This window comes from Oreochromis niloticus, linkage group LG17 (assembly GCF_001858045.2).
Source record: "Oreochromis niloticus isolate F11D_XX linkage group LG17, O_niloticus_UMD_NMBU, whole genome shotgun sequence".
NCBI classification, from domain to species: domain Eukaryota; kingdom Metazoa; phylum Chordata; class Actinopteri; order Cichliformes; family Cichlidae; genus Oreochromis; species Oreochromis niloticus.
The window spans coordinates 13,872,459-13,896,993 of NC_031981.2; the positions used below are offsets into that span (position 1 = coordinate 13,872,459).

At 39.9% G+C, this 24,535-nt stretch overlaps 3 protein-coding genes across 5 annotated transcripts; 1 reads left to right on the top strand and 2 right to left on the bottom strand.

The window, feature by feature from the left end:
• The first annotated feature begins 351 nt into the window (after window positions 1–351).
• Window positions 352–3,328, top strand: ckap4 (cytoskeleton associated protein 4). The gene is made up of 2 exons (XM_005451588.4): window positions 352–827; window positions 1,721–3,328. Exons 1-2 carry the CDS (start codon window positions 516–518, stop codon window positions 2,936–2,938), a joined length of 1,530 nt encoding a protein of 509 aa, XP_005451645.1. The 5' UTR covers window positions 352–515; the 3' UTR covers window positions 2,939–3,328.
• A 1,321-nt stretch (window positions 3,329–4,649) lies between these two features.
• Window positions 4,650–11,005, bottom strand: ikbip (IKBKB interacting protein). Of its 2 annotated transcripts, XM_005451587.3 has the most exons (4): window positions 10,552–11,005; window positions 10,358–10,475; window positions 6,837–7,058; window positions 4,650–6,175 (listed from the first exon to the last, which is right to left on the bottom strand). In XM_005451587.3, exons 1-4 carry the CDS (start codon window positions 10,755–10,757, stop codon window positions 5,609–5,611), a joined length of 1,113 nt encoding a protein of 370 aa, XP_005451644.1. In that variant the 5' UTR covers window positions 10,758–11,005; the 3' UTR covers window positions 4,650–5,608. The 2 variants fall into 2 exon arrangements, with proteins under 2 accessions (XP_005451644.1, XP_005451643.1); XM_005451586.3 differs by lacking the exons at window positions 4,650–6,175; window positions 6,837–7,058 and adding an exon at window positions 7,161–8,720 and having other exon boundaries at window positions 10,552–10,999.
• Window positions 11,006–12,159: 1,154 nt separating this feature from the next.
• arfgap3 (ADP-ribosylation factor GTPase activating protein 3) lies at window positions 12,160–24,481 on the bottom strand. 2 transcript variants are annotated; one of them, XM_003445041.4, is made up of 16 exons: window positions 24,306–24,480; window positions 22,362–22,480; window positions 20,718–20,790; window positions 20,475–20,606; window positions 20,200–20,280; window positions 19,992–20,085; window positions 19,835–19,894; window positions 19,694–19,740; window positions 18,883–19,034; window positions 18,529–18,660; window positions 18,289–18,414; window positions 17,093–17,245; window positions 16,221–16,347; window positions 15,925–16,012; window positions 14,183–14,307; window positions 12,160–14,097 (listed from the first exon to the last, which is right to left on the bottom strand). In XM_003445041.4, exons 1-16 carry the CDS (start codon window positions 24,372–24,374, stop codon window positions 14,080–14,082), a joined length of 1,596 nt encoding a protein of 531 aa, XP_003445089.1. In that variant the 5' UTR covers window positions 24,375–24,480; the 3' UTR covers window positions 12,160–14,079. The 2 variants fall into 2 exon arrangements, with proteins under 2 accessions (XP_003445089.1, XP_005451642.1); XM_005451585.4 differs by lacking the exon at window positions 19,835–19,894 and having other exon boundaries at window positions 24,306–24,481.
• Between the last annotated feature and the right edge of the window lie 54 nt (window positions 24,482–24,535).

Sequence of the window (24,535 nt, forward strand, 5' to 3'; positions counted from 1 at the left end):
TTTGCATCAGCAGAAAGAAAGAGAAAAAAAACAGCATTAGGGTAAATTTGTAAGAATAATAACAGAGACAAAACTGTGTGGATGACACACAGACTGACACTGAAAAATCTTTTCTTCTTCTCTCCCCTTCACGTGATTAAAAAGTCACAATTTTCTGCAAATGATGAGAGTATGACACACCTATATAAATCTCTGTCACACCTGATGCAAAGATAAAAACATGCCAGATATAAACATCTACTGTAAGTGCAGCAGCCCACAGTAGTTAGCAATGCTTCCTAGTGTTTTATGTCACCGGACAAGACCCATTCAGAGCCTGGAGTTGGGCATGGGACAACCCCCATCCGCATACCTCAGCGCAAAAGCCCCCCGGGGAAAGACACGAAGCGCTCACTGATACGCTGCTGGTCCAGTCAGTGGGACTGGACTGAAAAGCCTCTCCATCCACGACTGCAAAACCAGCAGCCCTCTCTCTCTCTCACACACACACACACGTCTCAAAGCTCCCGCTAACCATGACTGCAAAAAAGCCAAAGAATAGCGACAAAAGCGCCGCATCCAGCCAAGAAGATGCGCCGAAGAAAAGCCAAAAGAGCAGCCACAACGGAGCGAGTTCCCCCGGACCTCAGGGGTCGCCACGGTCAGGCAGCTGCCTGAGTCTTCTTGTGACCACGGTGTTTTATATGGCGTTAATAGGTGCTGCAGGATTCGCTGCTTTTCACGTACAACAAGTGCTGGATGAAGTCCGCCAGACGAACGCAAAACACGAGGAGAGCGCACGGCAAAGCGCAGAACTGAGCGGCAAAGTGGAAAGTGTCGTTCAACAGGTAGGTAGGAAAGAATACGAATCAATGGAAAGAAGCAGTAAACGCCACTTTTCATTGTTCCAGGTATTTTCCAGGACTGTAAAAGGAAGCATCACCTTATAATAAACCCGTATGCACTTATATAGACGTGGATAATGTGGTTGTACTTCATGTACTTAGGAGTCTGTGTTTGTGAGCTCTAAAATGTGAGTGAGTGATAAAATTTCAGACCCACTCAATAATAAATCATCTACAGCATTATGAATTTCTTTATCGCGGGTTTCTTTGAATGAGAACAAGTCGTTTCTGATTGCAAAGTTGGACAGGGCAGATTAGGATGGATTTACAAGGTCAGTCATCAATGCAGAGATTCAGCTTTCTCTTGCTTCACAAAGAACATGAGGTGGCACTATAAGCAGCGACATACAATATCTTTTCCAGAACTCAGCCCTGCTAAAAATTCAAATTCATACGTAGGCTGTTAAAAGTGGAGACTGAGACCCCTTTAAAGTCTTGTTTCATATATCATTTCTTCTTGTGCTTGATCTTAATGATACCAAAAAGAGAGGAGAAAGGCTTCATCTCAGGCACATAAAAGCAGTCCACTGCAAACCTTCTGTTTGCTAGGATTGATAAATCAGAAGCAAACTATGTAAAAAGGATGTGAGGCCTTTAGAAGCGAGGGACTGCACTGAGCCCCAGTATAAGATTATTTTACACTGTGACGCTCTGATACAGTTCGGGAATAACAATACTGACAAACTGAAAAATTCAACCTTGCAGAGATTTCGTTTTTATACTTTGAATTTGAGCTTCATTTGCACTGTTGCAGACTGTGAAATCTAATAACATCTATATGCAAGAAAAGAGTTTCAGTACAATTTGTCTTTGTGTTTCCAATGTTCTTTGTAAAGGTGGAGTCTCTCAGGGGTGTTGTGGATGGGCTGGAGTCATCTCTGGGAATCACACGGGTGGAGCTGGAGGGGGCCATCAGTCGAATGAAGAGAGGCGAGGTGGAGACGAGGAGAGTGGAGGAGGCCCTTCAGAGGCTCCAGAATGATCTACTCAGGGACCTTTCGGAGGGTATCAATGAAGTGAAAGAGGCTCGAGAGAAAGACTTCTCCTCTCTGGAGAAGACTATTGAGGAGCGCCTGGCTGAGGCCAGTCAGTCCATTAAAGCCAGCGTGGCAGAGTTCACTGACGCTCAGACTGAGGCGCAGAGCCAGCTGGCTGATCTTAAAGCCCGCCTGGGTGACATCGAAGACCCCGCTCTCATCAAACAAGAGTTGTCGGCCATTGTTGATGCTGTAGCTGAAATTAAAACAGCCAAAGATGCAGCTGACTCGTCAGGTGATTCCCTCAGACAGCAGATCAGTGCAGTGAGGGAAGAGCTCCAGACTCGCAACCGAGAGGTGGCCTCAGTGTCTCAGGAAATTGAGACAGTGAGAAAAGTAATGCAAGACACCACTGGGAATCTGAGGGAGACTCTGTCTTCAACCGAGGCTTCGCTTCAGGCTCTGAAGGACAAGGCTGTGATGCTAGAGAGTGGCATGGAGCAGTTTGTCGGTTCTGTTCGTAATGTGGAGGAGCAAGTGAATGAAGCAGCTACGCAGGCCCTGCTGAGAACTGATGACCTTGCAGCCAGAGTCAAAGCATCGGAGGAGAACGTAGTCTCAATGTCTGCGTCAGTGTCAGACATCAACTCCAAAGTGCAATCGCTGTTTGACAAACATGATGCACATGAGAGCAGTCTGGCTGCACAGGGGAAAGCTGTGGAGGACATTAAAAGTAATTTGGAGCAAGAACTGGAGGCAGTGAAGAGCAGTTTGGAGGATCTCCAGTCTAGTATAGCTGCTCTAGAAGGAGACAAGACAGAGTTACCTTCAACAGACTCCAGCCTGGGTGAGCAGGTGGAGGACCTGGAGAAGAGGCTCGCTGCGTTGGAGGACAACAGCAGCAGGATGAAGCCCGAGCAGCTGGAGAACTTAAGAGACATGGTAGCTGGATTGGAAAGCAAAGCAGCCAAGCTAGAAGGCCACGATCAGGCTATCGCTGCCCTGCAGGAAGCCCTGCAGAAGACCACAGAGTCACTGGCAGGCCTGTCTGAACAGCCCGACATCACGGAGGAGTAGTTAGCAATGTCCCATCGGGATGTCAGAACATCCAACAACAGGGTCAATAATAAATCCAAACGGGTGACAAGCTTTTCCTAGTTTTAAAAAGAAAGGTTTTTCATAGTTGATGGTTGATGCCGTGAGGTTGCGCACTAGAAAAGAACAAACACGAGGACAGTTAGGGCAGGAGTGAGAGGGGCAGAGATGGACTGCTGATCTGTGAATTCACACTCATTCTGCACTGTACTTTTCTATTATTATTTTTTTTCAAACTCACCGTTTTTGTGCCAGTTGGCTGTTTTTAATCTTTCTAGTGGATCAATAAGCCCGTTTTGAGCACCCCGTTTTTATTCACTTTGTTTTTTGTTTTTTTAAGAATTAAAAAAAAAAAACCTTGTTAACTCAAAACTGTGAAGAATTATTTCTGGGTGTGAACTTCATGATAAAATGATTTCTTACTTTGGTTCATTACATCATGGGTGATGTATTGACAGGAAGGGCGGGAATGAAAAAATAAGAGAGGTGATTTACCCAGTGGCTGATGGGGAGAGGGGAAAAATCATAATCCGTCTTCGCTACATTATTTATAACTTCAGCATCGTGTTATTAATAATATGTGACAAGGCTGTGGAGTCCAGGCAACGATTTTTCACCTCTTAATGAGTAAATACCAGATGCTCTTTATACAAGTGAAAAATAGTTTTGCCTCTTTACCAAGTGTTCCATAGAAAGGTGCTTCCTTCGGCAACAGCTAAAGCTGTGGTTGGGTGACCACTTCATTGGAATACTTCAAAGACATCTATGGACATCCATCCATCCATTCCCTTTTCCCTTTCAGGGTCACAGGGGGCACTGGAGCCTATCCCAGCTGTCATAGGGTGAGAGGCAGGGTACACCCTGGACAGGTCGTCAGTCTGTTCGCTCACATTCACACCTATGGGCAATTTTAGATTAATCAATTAACCTATCCCCACAAACTGCATGTCTTTGGACGGTGGGAGGAAGCCGGAGCACGCGGAGGGAACCCACGTAAACACGGGGAACATGAAAACAGGCAGCACGGCCGTTTTCAATGCTCCAAGCATTAAAAAAGGATCATATTTTTGTTTCATCCACTGCCAAACTAATCAGACACAACATTAAAACCATTGGCACTGAAATACTGATCATCGCTTTATAAAATCTTTTTAATTTGGGAAACTTTTTTCTGGCATTCATGAGACACACTAGTAGTGCAGTACTCACACAAAATTCTTGTACATTGGGATATCTAGATTACTTATACTACTACAGAATAAGCCATGAAAGTGGTTGATTAACAGTTCAATCCTCTCCTTATTTACTGGCTTTGCATCATGTCAATTAGAGTAGCTATTCCTTTAAACCTGATGTTGGTAGGTTAAAGGGAAAAAGAAAGGGATCTAAAATGTTTCAAAGGATGAACCGAGGGCGTGCGAAGCAAGTCCAAAATCACAATATGGCATTGGAAATGAGCATAACTGGTGCGCTTTGACTCTTAAAAGGTAGCTTTAACACTGGAAAACAATGAAAGAGCATGCTTAAACATGAACGCAAGTGGAGAAACATAATGGCACCATGAAAAAGGTAGAAAGAAAAAGGGAAAACAATCAATTGCTGCTTTTCTTTACATTTAGTTTCTACAGAAAATGTATGGTGTGTGTGATGTAGTAATGGTGTTTAGACTGTTGTAATTTAAGTGTTATATTAATGGGAGGCTGGACTGGAGAGGGTTAAAAACTGTAGCAATTATTAGTTGATTGACAGTTAAAACTATAAAGAGAAAGCGCAAATAAATGCATAGAGAAGAATGACACAGCTTCTAAGGCCTCCGAGTTCCACAGAACTTTAACTGATCGAGCATCTGTGAGATAAACCGAACGAGCATCCTGCAGGTCACTGGAGCCAGGGGTCCCACAGAGGTCCTTTGTCTAGCTTTGACAAGTCAGAGCTTTTCTGGTTTGAAGAGGGGGATCTAAACAATATGTGGCAGGTGGTTTTATTGTCGTGGCTACTTGCAATCGGTGATTGTGCCAGGGCTGGTCAGAACCATAACTGGAGCTATAACTCAGTAATTCACATTTACCCTGCAGACATGAGAGAGATTCTGCAGAGCTCTGCTGGAACGAGAATAGGCACATTCCTCAAAATGTCAAGCTACTGTATCCCCTAAAGCTAGCATTATGTGGCCCATACTGAATAATATCAGGGAGATTATATAAGGTGGAGGAGGAGGCGTCGCACATGGCATGAAACCCGATGGAAATGTGTGAGAGAACTGTGCAGGTAAAAAAGAGAGCTGTGAAAGGGAAACTTCTGCTGGGGCAAAGCCAGCAAACTTTTAACGCAGTTGTATTTGTTTTACTGGGGATTCTTGACCTGGTAAGTAATGAAACTGACATATTTAGATGGAGCCAGGCAAAGAAAAACAATAATGCAATCAAATCTTCATCCTCGAGGTCCAGATCATATTACCCCATTTAGAAAAGCTGACAGACTCGGATCATAGTAGTTGCTAGGACAATGTGCTTCAAGGATGTTCAGATGCTCACATTTATTTTATTCGTAATAAAAAACAGATTTATTTCGGTATTTGTTCTTGTTCTAAAACAGCAGTATGACAGGTAATCGGGCGAAACCGATGAACAGAAGCCGGTCTCGGTTTGTTTTTCATGTTGGCTTGTGTATCTCTCCAATATCTGTTATATCAGCTATCTCATTGACCTGTTTACTTGTAACGCTCAAATCTCCCTCGACTGCAGTGAGGTTACTTAATGTCTGTCGAAGCTCAGCGATCTCTCTCTCTCTTTCCATGAGATCTTTTGCTAATCGTCCTATCCGAAGAGTCAGGTCTGACACCTGGGGCTCAAACGCGCCAAAGTCTCTCCTAATATTAGCCACCTTTGGTTTAAGGTCGCTGGCGAAGGTCACCGTTCTTATCAGGCGAGCCCGGCCGCTCTCTAGCTCCACCAAGCGCTCGGAGATCTCCTTGTCGGCGTTGGCGAGTTCAGGGATGCGTCTGCGGAGCTGCTCTATGGCCTGAGAATTGCGTTCAGATGCGGATCGGAGGTTGGAAACCCGATCGATGCTGCTGGCCAGCACATCCCCGATGCGTTTCACCATGCTGTGCTCCACCTGAGCAGCCTGGTCTTCAAGCTCGCCCACCTGAGTCAGCAGAGACTCCACCTCAGAGTGCAGGCCATCCATCCTGCGCACATCTGTCCTCACTGACGACACCTAGACGGGAAAAAGAAATGTTTGAAACAGCACTAAGAAAGCTTTTTCTGTAAGGGCTTTGCAACAAAAAAGCATGTTCACCAATGCAAAAGGTTCTTTTTGCTTTTTGAAAGGTAACATAAAAACTAAAGACTAAATACTTAGACAGTGCTGTGCGATAATGCAAATTTGGGTATCAACTGAACCAAAATAAATACACGTCCAGTACTGCGGATACCAATACTGCTACTTTTAACCTATAAAGGGACGCAACATATATCGGAGAGTGTGTTATCGTTTATGAGATAAATTATCATCAACCTGCAAGTTCTGAAGACATTTTAATGATCACTAAATCACATTTTTACTTTCAACAATAAATAAATAGTACAGTAAAGCAAACCTATCAGCTTTTCATCTATTTTTAAACTTAGAGACCTTGAATGTAAATGTGGTGTAGTTGAGGTATAGTTTTTCACCCCTCGCCCCCCAAAAAAGTATTTAACTGAATTCAGTGGGCTACATACTGAACTACAATATTGACTGCTCTAGTATTAATCCGATACCAATACCAGAGTTGCTATCAATATGATTAATATCTACCCTACATACGCTTGGTCCTGAGAATTAGCTTGCATTCTAGACAAAGAAAAGGTGCGACATCAATAACATCATCAATAACCTTGCTGGTGAAGTCCTTTGTGATGGTCGATGTCCGTCCTTCGATCTGACCCACAGCTTCTCTCAGTGAAGTCAGGCTGCTCTGAAGCTGAGCCCTCTTCTCAGTCAAGCCAGTAGCCCACTCCTTAAGCCGAGCTACATCCTGCTCCAAACCCTCCAGCTGAGACTTCAGAGCCCCACGCTGACCCCCGAGACTCTCTAGCATCAGCTGCACGCTCTCACACTGAAACAGGAGGTACAGGACATGTTTTTTCCCCAATGAAAAAAAACACCTCAGGACAGAAGACGATTCAATGAGAGGAAAAAACAAACAAATCAGACATTGTTCTGTAAAAACAAAAAAAGATTGTTTTATTAAATAAGCTTAGTGATACAACAGGTGACACCAGAACAAGATGGAAATGTGACATTCAAATATGTGGATTATCTTGATATTTGCAAAGCTTCTTCTGTTTAAAATCTAATCTAACACTTAGAAATGTTATTGACGCTGTTCATTATTGCTTGTTTCCAACTGATCAGGGAATCTTTTGCCGTTTAAACAACAAAAACACGCAAAGAAAATGGCCAACAATGACGTCCTTGCATCAAAGGTGGTGATATGAAACTGCTTTGTTCTCAATCAAATCTTTAAAACCTAAAAAAATATCCAGTTTACATTTGAATAAAATAGAGAAAAACTGAGAAGACTGAACAAAGACTGGCACATTTAATGCTGTAAAACTGTATCAGTGCATATGGATACCTTGAGAGTAGTCGGGCATATTTAATAAAATGGTGCACAAAGGTAAATGTATCCAACTTCTGTAATACAGTGCAGTGTTTTCATGAGCTCATGTTGACATCAGGCTAGTTTTCTGACATTAAAGTGAGGTACAAAGTTTACAGAGATAATACTAAACTCAACTTAAGGGGTTTACAGCGTACAGTTAAACAGGACATTCCTACTAATTTTTCCTAGTGGACAAAAAAAACAATGACATCATTCAGTGAGGTCATCAAGAAAAGGCTCGGTCAATTTATCCTCTTCATCTTTCTCCCACTCCTCCTCCTCCTCGTTCCATCCCACTTCCTCCAGAGCGTCAGAGTTCATTTGGCTGTCAACCCCACTTTCCCTCAACACCATGGTGAGTTCACGGACTGCCTCTTTAACCACGGACAACTCATTTTTCATCTTCATGATGCTGTTTTGAGCCTGCAGGGTATCCAGCTCCTGTCTGATCTCGAGGATTTCATTTGTTGCTTTCAGCATGCTGTCCTCAGTGCCGAACACCTGCAAAGTCACCTCCTCCAGCCTCTTCTCCATTCCGCTCAGATCTCCACCCAGTTTGAGGATGGAGCGCACCGCCTCCTCTACCTCTGGCAGATGCTCTTCGCAGGCCCTCGCACGGGGAATGTGCTCCTGGAGCTGAGAGCTCAGCTCGGCCTCTCTCTTGTTCAGGATGCCGATCTGCTCCTCCAGGTTGTGGATCTGCTTGGTGTTCCAGTCCAGCTGATCCTGCGCTCGCTTGACGTCATCCTCCTCTGTGCGCTCCAGAGCTCGGGCATTCCTCTTTGTGCTGTCCTTGAGCTCCTCCAGCCTCTCCGCCAGCGAACGGATTCTCCGGTCGGCTTCATTCACCCGCTCTGTAGCTCCAGCATGAGCGTCCCTGGACTCGGCCTTGAGGGAGGTGAGATCGGAGTTGATGGCTGCCAGACTCTCTTGCCACGTCTCGGTCACGTTGAGGAAGTGGGCGTTGACCTTCTCCAGATCACGGGAGGCAGAGCTTTCATCAGCCTGTATTGTCGTGACAGCAGCATGGAGGGTGGAGATGTCCTGCTGGAGTTTTGTCACCAGGGAGATGGTGGAGAGCGCATCCTGTAGGTCATCCTCAGAGGCGGCAAGCTGCAGCCGCAACACAAAACAGGAGTGCTGTTTCTGTGGGAGCTCTATGATCCTCAGTATTCACATAATACACAAAGTGGTGCAGTGATAACTCAACTTTAAAAGAACGAAATTCATGAAGTTTTTTTTCTCCCTTTCTGTAATTTAAAGGTACTTTTTTGTAATTATTCCTGTAGTTATCTAAATCTTTCAACACCAGGGGGCAGTATTTGACAGTGGGTGTAGTTCTATATTTTCAGAAGTGCCCATAATTGTAAATAACAAGTCACTCCTAATGCCTTGCTTTGGTAAATAAAGGCTTGCTGCACCATCTTGTGGTTCAAATCAGTATCACATGAGAATACAGGTCCTGGCTCAAATTCAGGTGACATCTTTTAAACAAAGAAAAATCAAAGCAGTTGTTTCTGTTCTATCTGTCATTGACTTTGGGAAGGTTTTAAGGTGTTTTTAAAACATAGGAATTTACAAAAGGTATAGCAGGATCCTTTCTGACTTGATGCTTAAAGTGCGTTGCATATGTTTGAGGTGAGAAAAATTCAGAATTTCTCAAGAAATGCAAACACTAAGCAAGTTTCACTCTACAAAAAATGTAACAGTAGTTTTTCCCCTCCCTTGAGGTTAAACAAAAAATATATACATATATATATATATATACATATGTACATACATACATACATACAATAAAATATAAAATATAATAACTTAAATTCAAATGGGCTGAAATGCAATAATCTCAAGTGGAATTTAGGTGAGCAACCTAATACAATACAATCATTGTTAAGTTTATTTGTTTTGCCCAAAGAACTAAATTCTATGTTGAAATAAAGAACATCTGGTACCCATAGAGTCCAGTTAAAAACAAGGTAGTGTTTTATAATACAGCGTGCGGTTAAAATGCAGTTCCCCTCAAATAAAATCTATTTTATCCCAAATTATGATGTATTAATATTTACCTACAAATACCTACTAGATACAGTAGAATAAGGGGCAACAGTTCAAGTTTTTACAGGAGCCAAGAAATAATTACACTGTAACTAATTTTCAGTAATGCATAACTTCCTTAAACCTTAAAATTACTTAAAACTGAGTTATTATTTCCTGTAAAATACATGAAGTGCTGTCCTACTTAAACTTACCTACACATAGTACTTACAGTATAATAACTTCTTCTAATTACATCTTCTGTAAAATACATGTTAACATACAAGCTATAAACAATTAAAATTACTTATGGGCTATTTAAAATTACTTTGGCGCAACTTAAAATGACTTAAAACTGAATTATTTCTTCTTTCCTGTCAAATACCTGCAGTTAGCACTACTTAAAAGTAGTTACGCTGATACTTACAGTATAATTATTTCTTCTTGCCTAAAAATTTTTAATTTTTACACCCTTATTCCACTGTATCTAGCAGTAAATATTTATAGATACATAATTACATTGTAATTTTAGATAAAATACACTTAAACTCAATTTCATTCTAGGGGAATTACACTCTTTGTCGTCGGCTTTATTGTAAAAACCGTAAATATTTAAAGATCGCGAAGTATTTGACATTCACACCCAACAAAATAAGCTTTTGCAGATTCATGGTCCAAACACGCTGAGGATCTGCTCCACAGTCAATCAAACGTACCTTTTTGGAAACTCTGACAATCTCCTCCTCCATGTCGAACAGACTGGAGGTTTTTCCGTGTAGAGATCTGTATTTTTCCTCAATCTGGGAAAACTTCTCATTCTGCTGCAGCACCAACCTGAAAGCCAGAAAAACTTCAGAGAGAAGTCAACTGAGGTTCTGAAGAAAGCGTTAATACTAATATGTGGACTTACCAGCTCAGAGCCCCACAAGCTGCGAGCGACAACAAACACATTACACTTCTAATGTCCAGGCCCGAGGACGTTTTGCTCGCTCCCGTCTTGTCTCCTGCTTCAGTCTTCACTTTCTGCGTTTCTTCTTTCCCGTTTGAGCCTTCTGATGGTTCATCGCTTTGCTTCTGTGCCTGCGTCTTCCTCCTCTGCTTTAGTTCAGTAGGCATTTTAGCGCACTAATAAACCGCTGGTTATCTTTTTATAGCCTATTTAGAGAGTTAAACGGGATTACCAGAGCTTGTTACCTTGCACAGAAAAACAGGACTCCTGTTTTAGAGAGAAGTTCATAATGTAGAAATCAACTTCAAAAACGCAAAAATAACGGACTGAGTGTGCGTGTGTTACCGCTTTAAAAGGACTTTTTCTTTACCCCTGTTCCTTGGAAAAATGCGCCCTTCAAGGGGTGCCTCGTAAGCTCGTAAATATTAACACTGTAATGTTTAGCTAGTTAAGAGCACCAGAGCTTTTAGTTGTTTAAATGCTATAAACATAATTAAAGAGAAAACATTTTACTCCAGTAATTGATTATTTGTTCGTGACGAAACCTTTAAATTAAGCAACCTTTCGCCAGGTTTAGCAGTGTTGTTTGATTGTGCATCAAATTTCCGACAATGACCGCACGACTTTCAACGCAACAACCGGCCACGTAAGCGGTTGCCAGGATTTGCTCTGAAATTGGCCAGTGGATTAATGTCTGCAGAAAGAGATCAATATTTGATAGACACTTCGATTTGGAAGATAACTTTACTGATATAATTTTACATTTTCACTGATTATTTAAGATATTTATCAAACAGACGAGATCGCGTTTCTGCTTTTTAAAGCGAGAACTGCTGCTTTTATCTGGTTTATACTATTGACTTTTAATGAAGTGATATTTGCCCAATAAAACACGCAAAGGTCTTGAGCCACCCTTTATTCTTTTATATTTTTATAGAGAAAATGGGAAATGGATGCATTAATTGCATGAATTGTCCTTAATATAAATATGTAAGAAAAATTGTGTATGTTTCTGTTCTGTGTCCTGTGTACTGTTTGTTTGTATGTGTGTCTTTCTGGCTGCTGTTACAACCAAATTTCCCCTTGTGGGACAATTAAAGGATTATTCTATTCTATTCTATGAAACACTGAAATTTACAAAAGATACGAAAGTACAGTAGGTAAGGGAAAATTGAGTTTATATAATTCTGATGGCTTCAGTGAACAGTGGATGGGTCAATAGAAGGGCCAGATGCATCTCTCAGGTCCTCAAATTTTTTTAGGGCACACTGCACACTGTGATGAGAAAAGTTTTTGCCAATAGCTCTTTGGGAATCATCTTGTTAATGCAAAAATATTTTATTCTGTCAAACTGTGCTGTTATTGGCATTTTCATAGATTCAGAACAAGAGGCTGGGTTCTTGGATGTTTAAGACTTTTGCACAGTACTGTGAATAAGATGTCTTAAAAATAAAAAAAATAAAAAATAAAAAATCACACTTAAATCTAAAAAAAAGAAGAAAAAAAAGAAGAAGTTTGCAGGCACACGGACCACGGACACATTTGCACAAATAATGAAGACAGTAAAAGTTTAAGCACAAACCATTTATTTGGCATATTCCCAAAAATCTTACTTACATTTTGAGTGTCAAAAATGGTCAAAATCTATCTGTAGTTTTTTATTAATGAAAAAGCCCTATACAAGATTGTATGTAGCAGTTCACAGCAGACTATAGAGTTTTAATAAACAAGTTTCTTAATCCATCTCATATTCAAGATGTGTTGACATATTTATTTTGAGGGCTACAAGGGCCATGCAGCTTATACAAGCTTCTACATGTAACAATATAGAACGGCAGAGACACAATCTTACAGGACATATATGCCGACTTAGGGGCAAAAACTAGAGTGCAACCAAGCAAAAGCTGCCACACACAATTTCCAACACATGTGCAAAAGATACCTAGACTGATCCAACAAGAAGGTGTGCAAATCAAAGATCTCCTGACTAAGGCATTTACTGATGGGAATTAAAGAAACAAAAAACAAAACCCAAAACAAGAAAAATATATTTGACCATTTAAGAATGCACAGCTTTGACTTCTTTTAATGTTTCATATTTGAACATGTCAAATCAAACTCCTGGGATGTTCCAGCTTCTCAGAAATTACTCTGTAATATTATGACGGCGTCCGGGCTTTAATTAGTCTCTTTGACTTTGCACAACGATAAAGGACAGAAAAAAGGTTAAAGCACAAGCTTTAGTCTGAACAGATATCAAATCTAACATCTCACTCAAGCACTACCTGTAGTCCTACTGTGTTTAGAAACAATAGCATATATAAAGTTAACACCTTTTATGATGGCAGTTAAAGTAACAGAAAAAAAAAAACTGACGGTTTTAAAGGGATCATTCACACTGTTCTTTTAAAGTGGAAACAAGACCTGAAAGCTACATAAAAGGTCTCAGCACATCAAGAAATCCTTCAAGTCTTAGTACGGCCCTTGGATCGCCTCTCTAAGTGTACAATTTAGAGATTTACCAAGATGATTAGGTATTTATTTCAAGAACATAAAAAAAACCAAACAATAATCTAACAAAAATGACTTCTTAAAATGATGACTGAATTCTTCATAGCATCTAATTCTACGCAACTGGCGCTTTTATAAAGCTCATTTGTTGTTTTAAAGAAATATTTATATCTCATAATAATTGTTTTTTTAACTCCCTAAAACTTTGGCATATCACATTGCTTTTTTATAAGTATTTCTGCATGACTTCCAAAACAACAACAACAACAACGACAACAACAAAAAATTGCGACTCACAGGATAATGACACTTATGTGCTAGTGATGCATCAGTTTACATAACTTATAGTACACTTACTAAAAGTATATCTGTTGCCCCAAGGCCTCTGTTTTAAATCAGCTTTTGGTCCTGCCTTTGGAAGAGCAAATGTAAGTGCACTTTGGGGACAGAAAGGACACTTTCAACCCTGCATGAAGGGGCACAAAAAACCAAAAAGCACAAAAACAACACTACAAAGTGCACATGAAGAGTGAGAGTGAGTTACTAAATTAAGTACTTAGAGAGGTAAAGGAATCGAACGGAAAGCCCTCCTAGCTTCTCAGACTGCTACATACAGCATTTCTATATATGTTAAACCCCAAAGCTCAAAGCAAACCTAACATAACGCAGACTGAATATTCTTCATAGCTGTATATACACAAATATCTTCCTTCAAGGTGTTTGCAGGGGGAAAAGAATTCCACTGAAAAATATTGTGCTCTGCTCATCTTGATTTGATCCCAATGACTATGACTATGTATATACATCATCTAATAAAAAACTAGATATAGATATACAATATACAAGTAAATTCTGCAGACTTGCTCATAGCATTGATTTATATTTTCCTCCCAACTCTCCCACGATGAGCACCCACTAGAAATGTCATCTAACTGTCAAACAGAAGATACCTATGGACGGTGAATCCGACATGTTCACTTAGGAACTGTAGTGATCCTGAAAAAAAGAAATAAAAAAAGCACCATGAGAAGTCGTCATTATTGATGAACTTGTATCATACGCTGGAATATATCTGACTGACCTGAATCGAGCTAACTACGCCGCTGGCCATGACTGAAAGTTTTCCTGCAACTGAGCGCACTCCGTGTTTGAGCTGCGACATGTCGGGAGCGCTGGGGAGTACGTTGCTCAGACGGTATGAACTCGCTGTGGACACGAGATAAAAAGTCAAGCAGACAGAGAGACAAAAAGCTCAAGGACTCGTGGAGAAGCAACTCGTATCTACAGTCATGTGAAAAAGACAGTTTTCACATGACTCTCTGCAGTCCTGTGTAAAACAAAGTACAGTAGCCTGCTGAGCACATTTAGCACCAATAACTCGAAGCAATAAATTCCTGTATGATCTTACAAGTTGTGGAGCAATTGTGGCCTGCTTGTTAAAGCAATGCTGTGATGTGATAGCCTCACATTCGACTCTACAATACTTTGGTATACAGAGGAGTTCATGGGGGTCTCAGTGACTGCCCAAACATCCCTACTTTGGGTTTTATCTGTCTGAAGGACATTGTTCCAAAAGTCTTGTGGTTTGTTCAGATGCAACTTTGCAATCCTAAGCTGGCAATCCTTCCAAACAAACTATACTTGTTCAGTCATGACCATTAACATTTAACATGCCAACATGCTGAGGCCCGTAGAGTCAGAGATACAGAAACTAAAAAAAAAAAATGCTACAAGTCCTGAATGGTCTGACTTTCTAGTGACTTCCACTCCTGATAAGATCAGTAACCATCTTGAATGTTTTCCACTTGTGAATAATTGTCCTCACTGTAGAATGATGGACTTCAGATTGTTTGAAAATGGCCTTATAACCCTTCGTAGATTGATGGGCAGCAACAATTGCTGATGTCTTTCACCCTAAATGCTCCAGAGCAGGAAAACAAAGCATCTGCTTTCACAGAGGTGTTCACACTTGCTTAAAATAATTTAATCAAATGCATTTGATTAGCAGCACCTGGCGGCTACTTACCTTTTTAATGCCTGTGGAAGCAGTAAGTGTGTATTTAATGTTTTGAGTCTTGTGAAACCTGCTTTTTCACATGATCATATGAAAGAATTTACAGTATTTAGGATATTTCCTCTTGGGTAGAAACAACAAGGGCTGAGACCAGTTCGACCAGTATGCACAGTTGGACTGGTTAATCACTCTGGAGCTAGTGTAAAACTTCAGTGTATCTGAGATAAATACTCACAATTTCAGCACAGCTTCACAATAAATTCAAAAGTCAGACTTGTTTTTATAATTTCAGGGGCATAATATTTTATATTACAACCTGTATCACAGTTCAATACTTATTATGTAATTATTCTAGCAGATGTTCAAGGGTCATCAGACAGGCTGCTTTTAGGTGGAAACCTTCATTCCACCCAACAGTCTAACACCAAGTAGGATAGGCCAAAATTCTCTTTTCAATGTGATCACCACCTAACTAAGCCTCGAACAAGCACCCAACATGTGCAGTTTCTCTCTTATGATACAGTTTTACCAGCCGCCATTAATCAGTGACCCGAAGTCCCCAATAAAATTAAGAACACAGCTTAATTTGTGGCGCGTTTGTCTACTCATTGCTGACAAAATGACCTGAATTTTGGAAGATGTATCAGAAGAGTGCACAGTTAATAGATTGTTAAATCCAACTTTAAAGAATCACACAAGTGAGCATCTTATTAAAAAAAACAAAACAAACAACAACAATCATACTAAGATGTTCCTCCATGCGGCTCAACATATAAGTGCTAAGAAAAGAAGAGACAGTCATGTCTTACCAGTCTGCTTCTTTGGATCATCAAACAGGTCGGCTGAACTTATGGATGCACTCCCAGAAAATCTCTCCAGTCGGGTTTTGGCTTCATACTGAACAACAGAAAATTTTGAAAATTTCAACCAAGTTTTATGTCCATTTAAATTAAAAGACCTTCAGGAACTAATGTTCAGGCTTATCTCAAGTTTCATGGAACAAATACAAACAGTTTTTAAATGTGATTTCCCAGTCCAGTATTTACCAAATGAAATCAAAGAAAAAGCACAGTTTAGAATGTGTGTCCACATTGTGCTTGTATACCTCAGAGCTGTCTTGTTTTCCAAAGTACATATCAGACGAGATGGCTTTTACATCATCTCCAAATTTTTTCCGAGCTTCTCCCGTGTCTGAGAGCGCTGCTGCTTCTGGTTTCCTTCTGGTGGTGGGCCTGATAACAATTACCAACAGAAAAAATAATAATATGACAACAGGAAGAAGTACTTTAAGCACAAATCGTGTATTTTAAAAGAACACGCTGAATTAAATTACACCAAACATATTTAAGACTGAAGAGTCTTAACTTTGTGTAAAAAGTATCTTAAGCTACAATTAAAAGGCACTGGTGACCACCAGCACTACACCTCAGCCAGCTAGCAGACGCACTTATGCTATTATTTTGAAAATCCTACTTTGCCTTGTTCTCGAGTTATCGCATTCACAAACTTGGATGTCACCCAACCCCATCAGCTTTTTGCGGCTGAGGTGTAAAAAAAAATTGTGCCATTACTAAACTGCAATTATAATATTTCATAACTTGTTGTTGTTTTTACTTTTGTTGTTTATATTTTAATCATTTTAAGCAAACATTTAGAAAAACCTTCTGGTTCCAGGATTGTATGTTGTTTTTCTTCAACATACATGACCTTAAATTACATTTTTTCAGGGTCTAGACTGTTTACAAAATAAACACATCACAACAGCTGCTAATGGATTGTAACTATATTACTTACTCATTTCTTTCTGTAAATTAGTAATTTTATTTGATAAAATAATCAGATTTATTCTAGAAAGCCCTTATCTTAACTTGTTGTTAATTTATTTGTTTTGTTTTTTTAATTAAAATTTGCTTTGAATCGTTAAACAGAACTATAAAAACATGTAGAAAGCTTCAGTTTTGTGTTTAAACAACTAACCTGTCATCAAATGAAGTTATAGTGGAGGACAAGAAAAAGTCTGGCTCTGGTTTCTTGCTCTCTTTCATCCAGCCTCTTCCATCATCTCCATCGCCCCACCGTGAAGAGAAACTGTCTGAGGTTTCACTTTGGTCCTCAAAGCGAGTCAGAACCCTGAAGAAAGAAGCCAACAAGAACGATATAAGGTGGAAAAAGAGAGATAATGGACTTTACTAGTATGCTGATACTAAGATACCCAAATTCACACAGTCAGCACATTGTTAAGCATGCAAATGTTAGATTTATAGACTCCCATTCATCATGCTACAGTGTCAGGGAAGTAACTTGAAAATGACTCTGAACATAAAGAAATATTAGAAACAGAAAGAACAAAGAGCTCTGCAATACATAGTTCAATATCAACACAGTCTGAATCGAAAAAATGAACTCTGCCAATTTGTTCATTCGTCTATAACTGATGTATTTGTGTGCAAGAGCACCAAGGATAATTACTCCTATTTAAAAAGGCTACGGATGTTCACAACAAATGCTCACTTCAGGTTTCCCCAACTCTTAACCATTAAGAGCTACTACATTTTTCACATACCATATATATTTTTGTACCATACTCAGTTTTATTTATGTTATTATACGTTTTAATCAAACTGCAGCAGTAATTTTGTAATTTTTTGAAGAAAAAAAACAAACATCTATCTGACCTATCACATCGACCCTCTGCATGTCCTCCTTCACTACATCTATAAACCTCTTTTTTGGTCTTCCTCTTTTTCTTCCTGCCTGGCAACTCCATAGTCAACACCCTTTGTCCAATATATCCACATGTCCAAATCATCTGAGCATTGCCTCTCTAACTGAACTGTCCCTGTGATGTACTCATTTCTAATCGTGTCCAACCTGCTCACTCCCAATGAAGACCTTGACATCTTCAGCTTGGCTTCCTGTCTTTTGTCAGTGCCAACATCTCCAAACCATACATCAAAGCAGGTCTCACTATCATTTGTTAAACCTTCCATTTCACACTTATGTCACAAATCATTACTGAGACTTATCTCCATCCACTCCACCCTGCCTGCACTCTCTTCTTCTTGTTATACCCGTCTCTGTCTTACTCACAAGGAAAAAAACCCTGTAATATTATTAACACAGTATCAAGATTTCATTTTGTTTATATATCATCAATATCAACTTTATCTGACCTAGAGCTGAAGGACCCTTCATCGTCATCTTCATCAATAAATCGCCGTCCTTTGGTGGTCTTTGTTCCAATTGGATTGTCCTGCTGGATGGTGTGCATGTCTGACATCACAGAGTGAGAAACTCCACTACAGAGAAGAGCCAAGAAAGAGTAAAAATGAGAATAAGACACATTAAAATGGTAAAAAAATATTCTTAAATCTACTAGAGGTTTGTCCCCCCTCACTCCCAATTTGTCTTACCTCCTCATGCCCAGACCCATGCCCAGTCTCTCAGCTTGTTCCTTCTTTTTCCCCTCTAGTCCTTTCAGCTTCTGCTCTTCGATTTTCCTCTGCTGCTCAAAATCTTTGTAGGCCAGCCGCATGGATGGAGCACTGAGGAGAAAAGTAGGTAAGTTTAGAAACAGATGAGCCAAATGTGGTGCATATTTTAAGTAATAATCATGATTTAGCCCCTTTCTCCTGAGGTAAAGAGAAGAAAGAGCCATGGATTTCATCTTGCCATAGAGGACACAAAGTTACAGTCTCTTTCCGATTAATTGATTACAACAAGAAAGATGGAATGAAAAAGAAATAAAAAGCTATGGGTATTCTTACATGGACTCCTCAGTTGTAACGTTCTTCTTGGCACCAGCAAAGCTCTCCTCTTTCTCTCTGATTTTGTCAGCAGCCTGCGCCTTCTTCTCGAGCTCTGAGAAGCTCTGGCTGCTAACCTTCTGAGCGCCCAGACCGCCCTTCTTTGAGGCCAGCTGCACACAAACATACACATTACAATGAATGCACAATCACAACGTACCAAATAAAACAGATAACGGAGCTGGGGTAGAAGCTTCTATTCTGAGATAACATTCAGAATCTCCAGGATTAAAAACATATTTTAAAAGAAGAAAATTTAGAAAACAAAAAACAACCTCTCATAACACTATACTATAACCTCTTATAAATGGGTCTGTGTGGCAGCAGGGCAGTGCAAACTGCAGGGACATGTGGGACGGGACCCTAATTCATTATTTAAAACAAACGTGTAAAGATCATTTATTTTATTGGCAGTAAATGGTGCCTACTGTTGTTGTGATTAACCTTATTTACCTGTTCTTGTGTCCCCTCAGGTCAATCATGTGATGTGTGTGTATGCAGCGACAGTGTTGGGTTTTGCAGCAGTAACTGCCTCACTGCTGCACTGCCTCACTCGGGTGTAAATGTGGCCCTCCCTATGTGGCTGAGGTGTGTAGTACGATCAGGTTGACCCAAGCTTGTAAAGTATAACAACGTGACTGCTTTTCTATTTGTCTTAAAATTTATCTCAGACACTACTTGAGTTTTTTCTCTGAATACTACCCTCCTCCCTTAAGCTAAGTAATTGTTTTATTGTACCCATTACGACACCAATATAAAACTTTATACATACTGTTTTCTTGGCACCTGCTGGCTTCTTCTTAAGAAGAGAAGAGGGCTCTGACAAAACAACAGACAGACACAACAATATTTAGACAGACCTTTATGGGCATTTAGGTAGAGTTAACTAATCATGCACAGTATTGACTCAAACCTGGGTTTGCTTTAGGGGAAACACTGAGCATTTCCACATTGGGACCCTCCTCTGAGTTACCTGAAGTTTAAACATGTGATGAGCCACAAAACTATTTTAATATAAAACTGGAGTGAGTCAGTATAAATCGGATTATTAAGCAATGACACAAAGATACCATTACGGTCTTCATCTTTTTCTGGCTCTGAAAGCTTCTCTGATGCGGAGGAGCTCAGACTCATTTTGGCCATGTTCAGATTTTCAGGAACAGCCTGGCCAAGACACAGACACACGTAGTGAAATTAATAATCGCTGTGTCAAGCTGTGCAGCATATCTGTGAATAGTTGTGGACAAAATCCCACTTGAAGAAACCACACACTCATACCTGTGTATGCAGACTGAAGAAATCCACCTGCTTGTCGCCTGGGGATGTTGGAGACAGAGGAGCCTGACTGTCCAGCCACAGCTGTGGAGAACAAGAGCAGTAAAATGATTCAATTATATGAGTGTTTATTATAAGTGTGATAAGCATATGGATGGTACCCAGGAAGCCAGTGTTTAATTAATTTAATCTCTCAGCCCCAGGTTGGTTTCTCCCCGCCCCCCTTGAGGAGAAACCTTGAGGTGTTTTCAGACTATAACCCAGCCTGTCAGTGTTACCTCAGTGCCATGGCGTCTGGTTGCTTGTGTGGCCAAAGTCTTTATCTTCTCTCTGTACAGCTGTGCAGCCCGGCTGTTGTACTTGGCATTGGCGGCATTGGCTCTGCAGCCATGTTGATTGAAAAATGCAATCTGACACCGAGAGGTCAAATTAGAAACAGGAAAGCAAACAGGTAAAATCACGTGTGTGTCACACACTGCTGGAGTTTTAACCTGATGATAGTGTGCTGATATTTTACTTACTGCGCTGGTGTTGCCTCCGACTTGCATACATCTTAGCTGGAACCACGACCAATTAAAATCCAGCTCGGTGGACCTGTGTGGCAAAACAGGATCATGGTTTGAAGAATGTGTGTTTGAACAAAGAAAACGTACACCTGAGGTTACAAAATCATATCCACTCCCATGCATTCTCCTTACTTGAGCTGCCTTTGTTCCACTTATACTTCACTGTATCTGAAGTGTGTCTTTATTCTTTTTTATTTGTTTTGGATGCTTTTATTTTTATCCAACATTACAATAAATCTCTTGAGAGAGCTTGTTATGTCGAATTAATGTACTGTATCCAGGATTACTGCTCATAGTTTACACATTTGCCCAACAAGTGAAAGATCCCTGGTTCGAGTCCAGGAGGAGAAATAAATCCCTTTGGGGTGGGGTCAGGAAGGGCATCCGGCATAAAAATCTGCCAAGTCAAATATGCGAAGCTACCTGCTGTGGTGAATGCTTGCAAATAAGGGAGCAGCCTACAGTACCTTTACTATTACATTACACACTTTTAGTGTAGTCATTTGAAATGACAGTTTAATTATTTTTTTTTTATAGTTTTTTTATTGCTTATCTTTTTTAAATTTTACTTTTATTACACAGGTAACACAGATCCTATGCCTTAACAATAAGAACACCAGTCATGCTTAGTTACCCTACAAAGGCCTGTTTTTGGCTGAGGATATACTTCTGAGCTGTTGAGGCCATATTGGACTACATCTTTGCAGTTTGGGTTATAAAAGGTAGAGTGAATTTGATCTTCAAAACACTGTGCATATCTTATCTTCTTTTCATTTTTATGACTGCTGTTGTCTTGTATTTTTAAAAAAGGGTTTAATACTATCCTAACGAGCTGATATTTTCACATCCTAATTTCTTATACTGCAAAAAACAAAAACTTTTTATTAAACTCAATTTAATTTAAAAAAGAAAATCACAGCAACAGCTGAGTCAAGGACTTTTGTTTGCAAAAACCGAAAAATAATCATTCACACCCACTTTCACTTCAAAGAGGTGGCTACAGCGAATCATCTGCCTCCATCTCACCCTATCCCAGGGATCCTCTTATGTCACACCAACACCTTCTCTGTTTTCTTTCTCTTTTCCTCCCATTGGGCAGCTTCATCTTCAGCATCCTTTGTTCAGCGCTGCATATCTTCAAACTATCTCAGCCTCGCCACTCTAATTTTGTCTCCAAACCGCTCAGCCTGAACCATCCCTCTGATGTACTCTTTTCTAGTCTTGCATATCCTGATAACTCCCAATGAAAATCTGGAAGCTCCGCCCCCTGTCTTTTTGTTACTAACAAACACAACCCTCCCGTTGAACACACTTCTGAACTGTTGTTTACTCTTGCTTTATTATTTTGTAAGGGGTGCTTGTGGTTCATAAGGAAGAGGAGGTTGTCCGCAAACTGGCTCCTCTAGTCTGCATGTTAAAGTAAACTTGAACCCCAAGATCCCGATGCTTCTATTGGAGTGTGTGATGTTAGATTAAAAGCACTTCTATATTTTCTACTGTATTTGACAGCTTTCTTACAACAAGCCTCATTCAGGCATTCGCATAAGCACCAGTCCATTTACCTCCAACTCCAAGGAAAATATATAATTCCTGACTTACCTAATAAATGAAAGGTGCACTCCCAGAGACCTGTGAGTCCCAGAGCAGTCTATACAGACAAAAACCCCATAGGTGATGCTAGCCCAGCTGGGGTTCTTAGCTGCGCAGTCAAAGCAAACCTGAGGGACAGAGAGCAAGAATAGAGGATTGTCTCATTATACAAACATACGAGATGTTCATCTCATTTCTATTTTAAGACCATAAATCCACAATCAACAAAAGAGACGGATCATTCTACAACTGGAGAAGACCATTTTTTAAAATATAGATAATTTAAAGATATTTTTATTTGATGTAAGTAATAAAAACAAATAATAAACCATCACAAATATTGATATGTCCAGTTCAAACATCAAAGGTGCACTTTTTATTTGTTGCATACTATGCTTGATGCAACCTTGTAACCAATATGGCAGAAAAACAGAAAAAAATGATATTTTCAAAATAGTGTTTAATAAATTCTTGACTAAGTGAATGAACTCATATTGAATACTCAGTTTCAGATGAGAGTTAGTTTAATCACTTTAAACAACTTTACCCTGTACTACAAACTTTTTACAAAAGCAACAGATTAAACCCTTATGAATGAAAAAACAACAACAAAGCATTTATGATCATTTTAGTAAAAATTATATGGTAACCTGGTTAAAATAAGCGTAACAGGATTTTACAAGTTAACATGGCTGAAATATAGTACTTTTATTTGCAGTTATGACATAAATGTGACAAATACTCAGGACCACAGCAGTGTTGTTTAATAATATTTCATGATTTTGACATGTTTGTTTTATATGCATGTTAAACAGGTTGCAAATCATAGCTATTATTAGTGTTTTCCCAGAAAAATATGCTATCTAGGGATAAATGTAGTCATATAAATAAAGGATACTTTGAACCTTTTGTATTTAATATGAGTAACAGTGTTGTATTGGTTAGAGTGATGCACTCAATGCACTTAACTAGTCAGAAAAAAATTTGGAAAAAATACAAAATATGTCAGAGGACTGACCTTTGGTCTACCCATGGTGTTGGCACATGTAAAACATGACATGTCATCTTACTGTTTTATCTCTTCCTTTTCAAGGCGAATTAGGTCGTACATGTGTTGTTGGACACAATTTACAGAGCATAATGTTCTTTAAAATATGCTGATGTTAACTAAATGTTTAAAACACATGTGGATCTGGAAGAAGTGGATTTCTAAGCTGGAAATTTATTTATATTTAACATGCGATTTGCTTATAAGGAAATTATCAGGACGTGTTTTACAAAACATTTCATAACCACATTTTCAACTACTGGATTCACATTTTGTCTCAGGACAATATTTGGTATTGTAGTATTTTATGCATGGATTCTTTTCAAATTAACGCAGTTGTAGGATGGTCCTCAGGTGGAGGCCAAGAGCATGACGAGTGTCCGACTACACGAAGCAACAGCTGTGAGGATAAACAGGAGACTGTGCTACTGACTCAAACAGCTGTTGGTGAAGTGGCGTTAATTTCGCAATGAGATCAGCAGATAATAGCTACAGCAGCGAGTCGCAAACAGTTCTTTGTCCCTGAAGATGTCTGTTCTGTCTTCTTACACGATCCCGAGTCGAAAAAAGGCCTTAGAAACTGAGCTTTAAACAAACACGGCTGATGTGAACTGTCAAAATGTAGCTTGCTAGCTAGCTGTCACCCCTCTTGCTAACGTCACGTCACATCAGGTTACAGTTTCTAAGTTTTCTGATATTATGCTTCTGCACGTTTTAAAACACGTTTTTTTTTTTTAAACCCGACTTCTTCTAAATATGACACACGTCGGACAGCTGTTAAATTGGTCGCAAACTGAAGCCAGCTGTGGCGTTTCCATAAAGTGCGACGTGTCAGATATTTAGTTCAGCGGACTTCCTTGTGCACCAGAGTACACCCGTCTTTCTGGTATTTATTTAACTCTCACCTTATTCGTAGGGATGGAACGAAGTCGCTTGAAAATAGCAGAAATGTCCTGCTTGCTAGGTTCTGCCATTTTTCTACCTGTTGGTGTCTGGCGGTTAAAGGAACAGCATCAAAAGCAGACCCGTGTTTTTCCCCAATAATAACTGAACCCGACACGTCAGTAAGAGAACACCATGGGCGGACGCTGATTGGTTGGAAATGATCCGTGGTCGTGTTATTGTCGCAAAGGCT

Excerpts from the sequence above, each read along its gene's own strand:
- ckap4 (XM_005451588.4), top strand. The coding sequence starts at position 516 with ATGACTGCAAAAAAGCCAAAGAATAGCGACAAAAGCGCCGCATCCAGC. Across the intron at positions 828-1,720 it reads TGGAAAGTGTCGTTCAACAG|GTGGAGTCTCTCAGGGGTGT; the intron begins GTAGGTAGGAAA and ends TTCTTTGTAAAG.
- ikbip (XM_005451586.3), bottom strand. The coding sequence starts at position 10,757 with ATGCCTACTGAACTAAAGCAGAGGAGGAAGACGCAGGCACAGAAGCAA. Across the intron at positions 10,476-10,551 it reads GCTTGTGGGGCTCTGAGCTG|GTTGGTGCTGCAGCAGAATG; the intron begins GTAAGTCCACAT and ends TCTGGCTTTCAG. Across the intron at positions 8,721-10,357 it reads TTGTCAGAGTTTCCAAAAAG|CTTGCCGCCTCTGAGGATGA; the intron begins GTACGTTTGATT and ends TTGCGGCTGCAG.
- arfgap3 (XM_003445041.4), bottom strand. The coding sequence starts at position 24,374 with ATGGCAGAACCTAGCAAGCAGGACATTTCTGCTATTTTCAAGCGACTT. Across the intron at positions 19,741-19,834 it reads TTCCCCTAAAGCAAACCCAG|AGCCCTCTTCTCTTCTTAAG; the intron begins GTTTGAGTCAAT and ends TTGTTTTGTCAG. Across the intron at positions 18,415-18,528 it reads ATGGGTCTGGGCATGAGGAG|TGGAGTTTCTCACTCTGTGA; the intron begins GTAAGACAAATT and ends TCTTCTCTGTAG.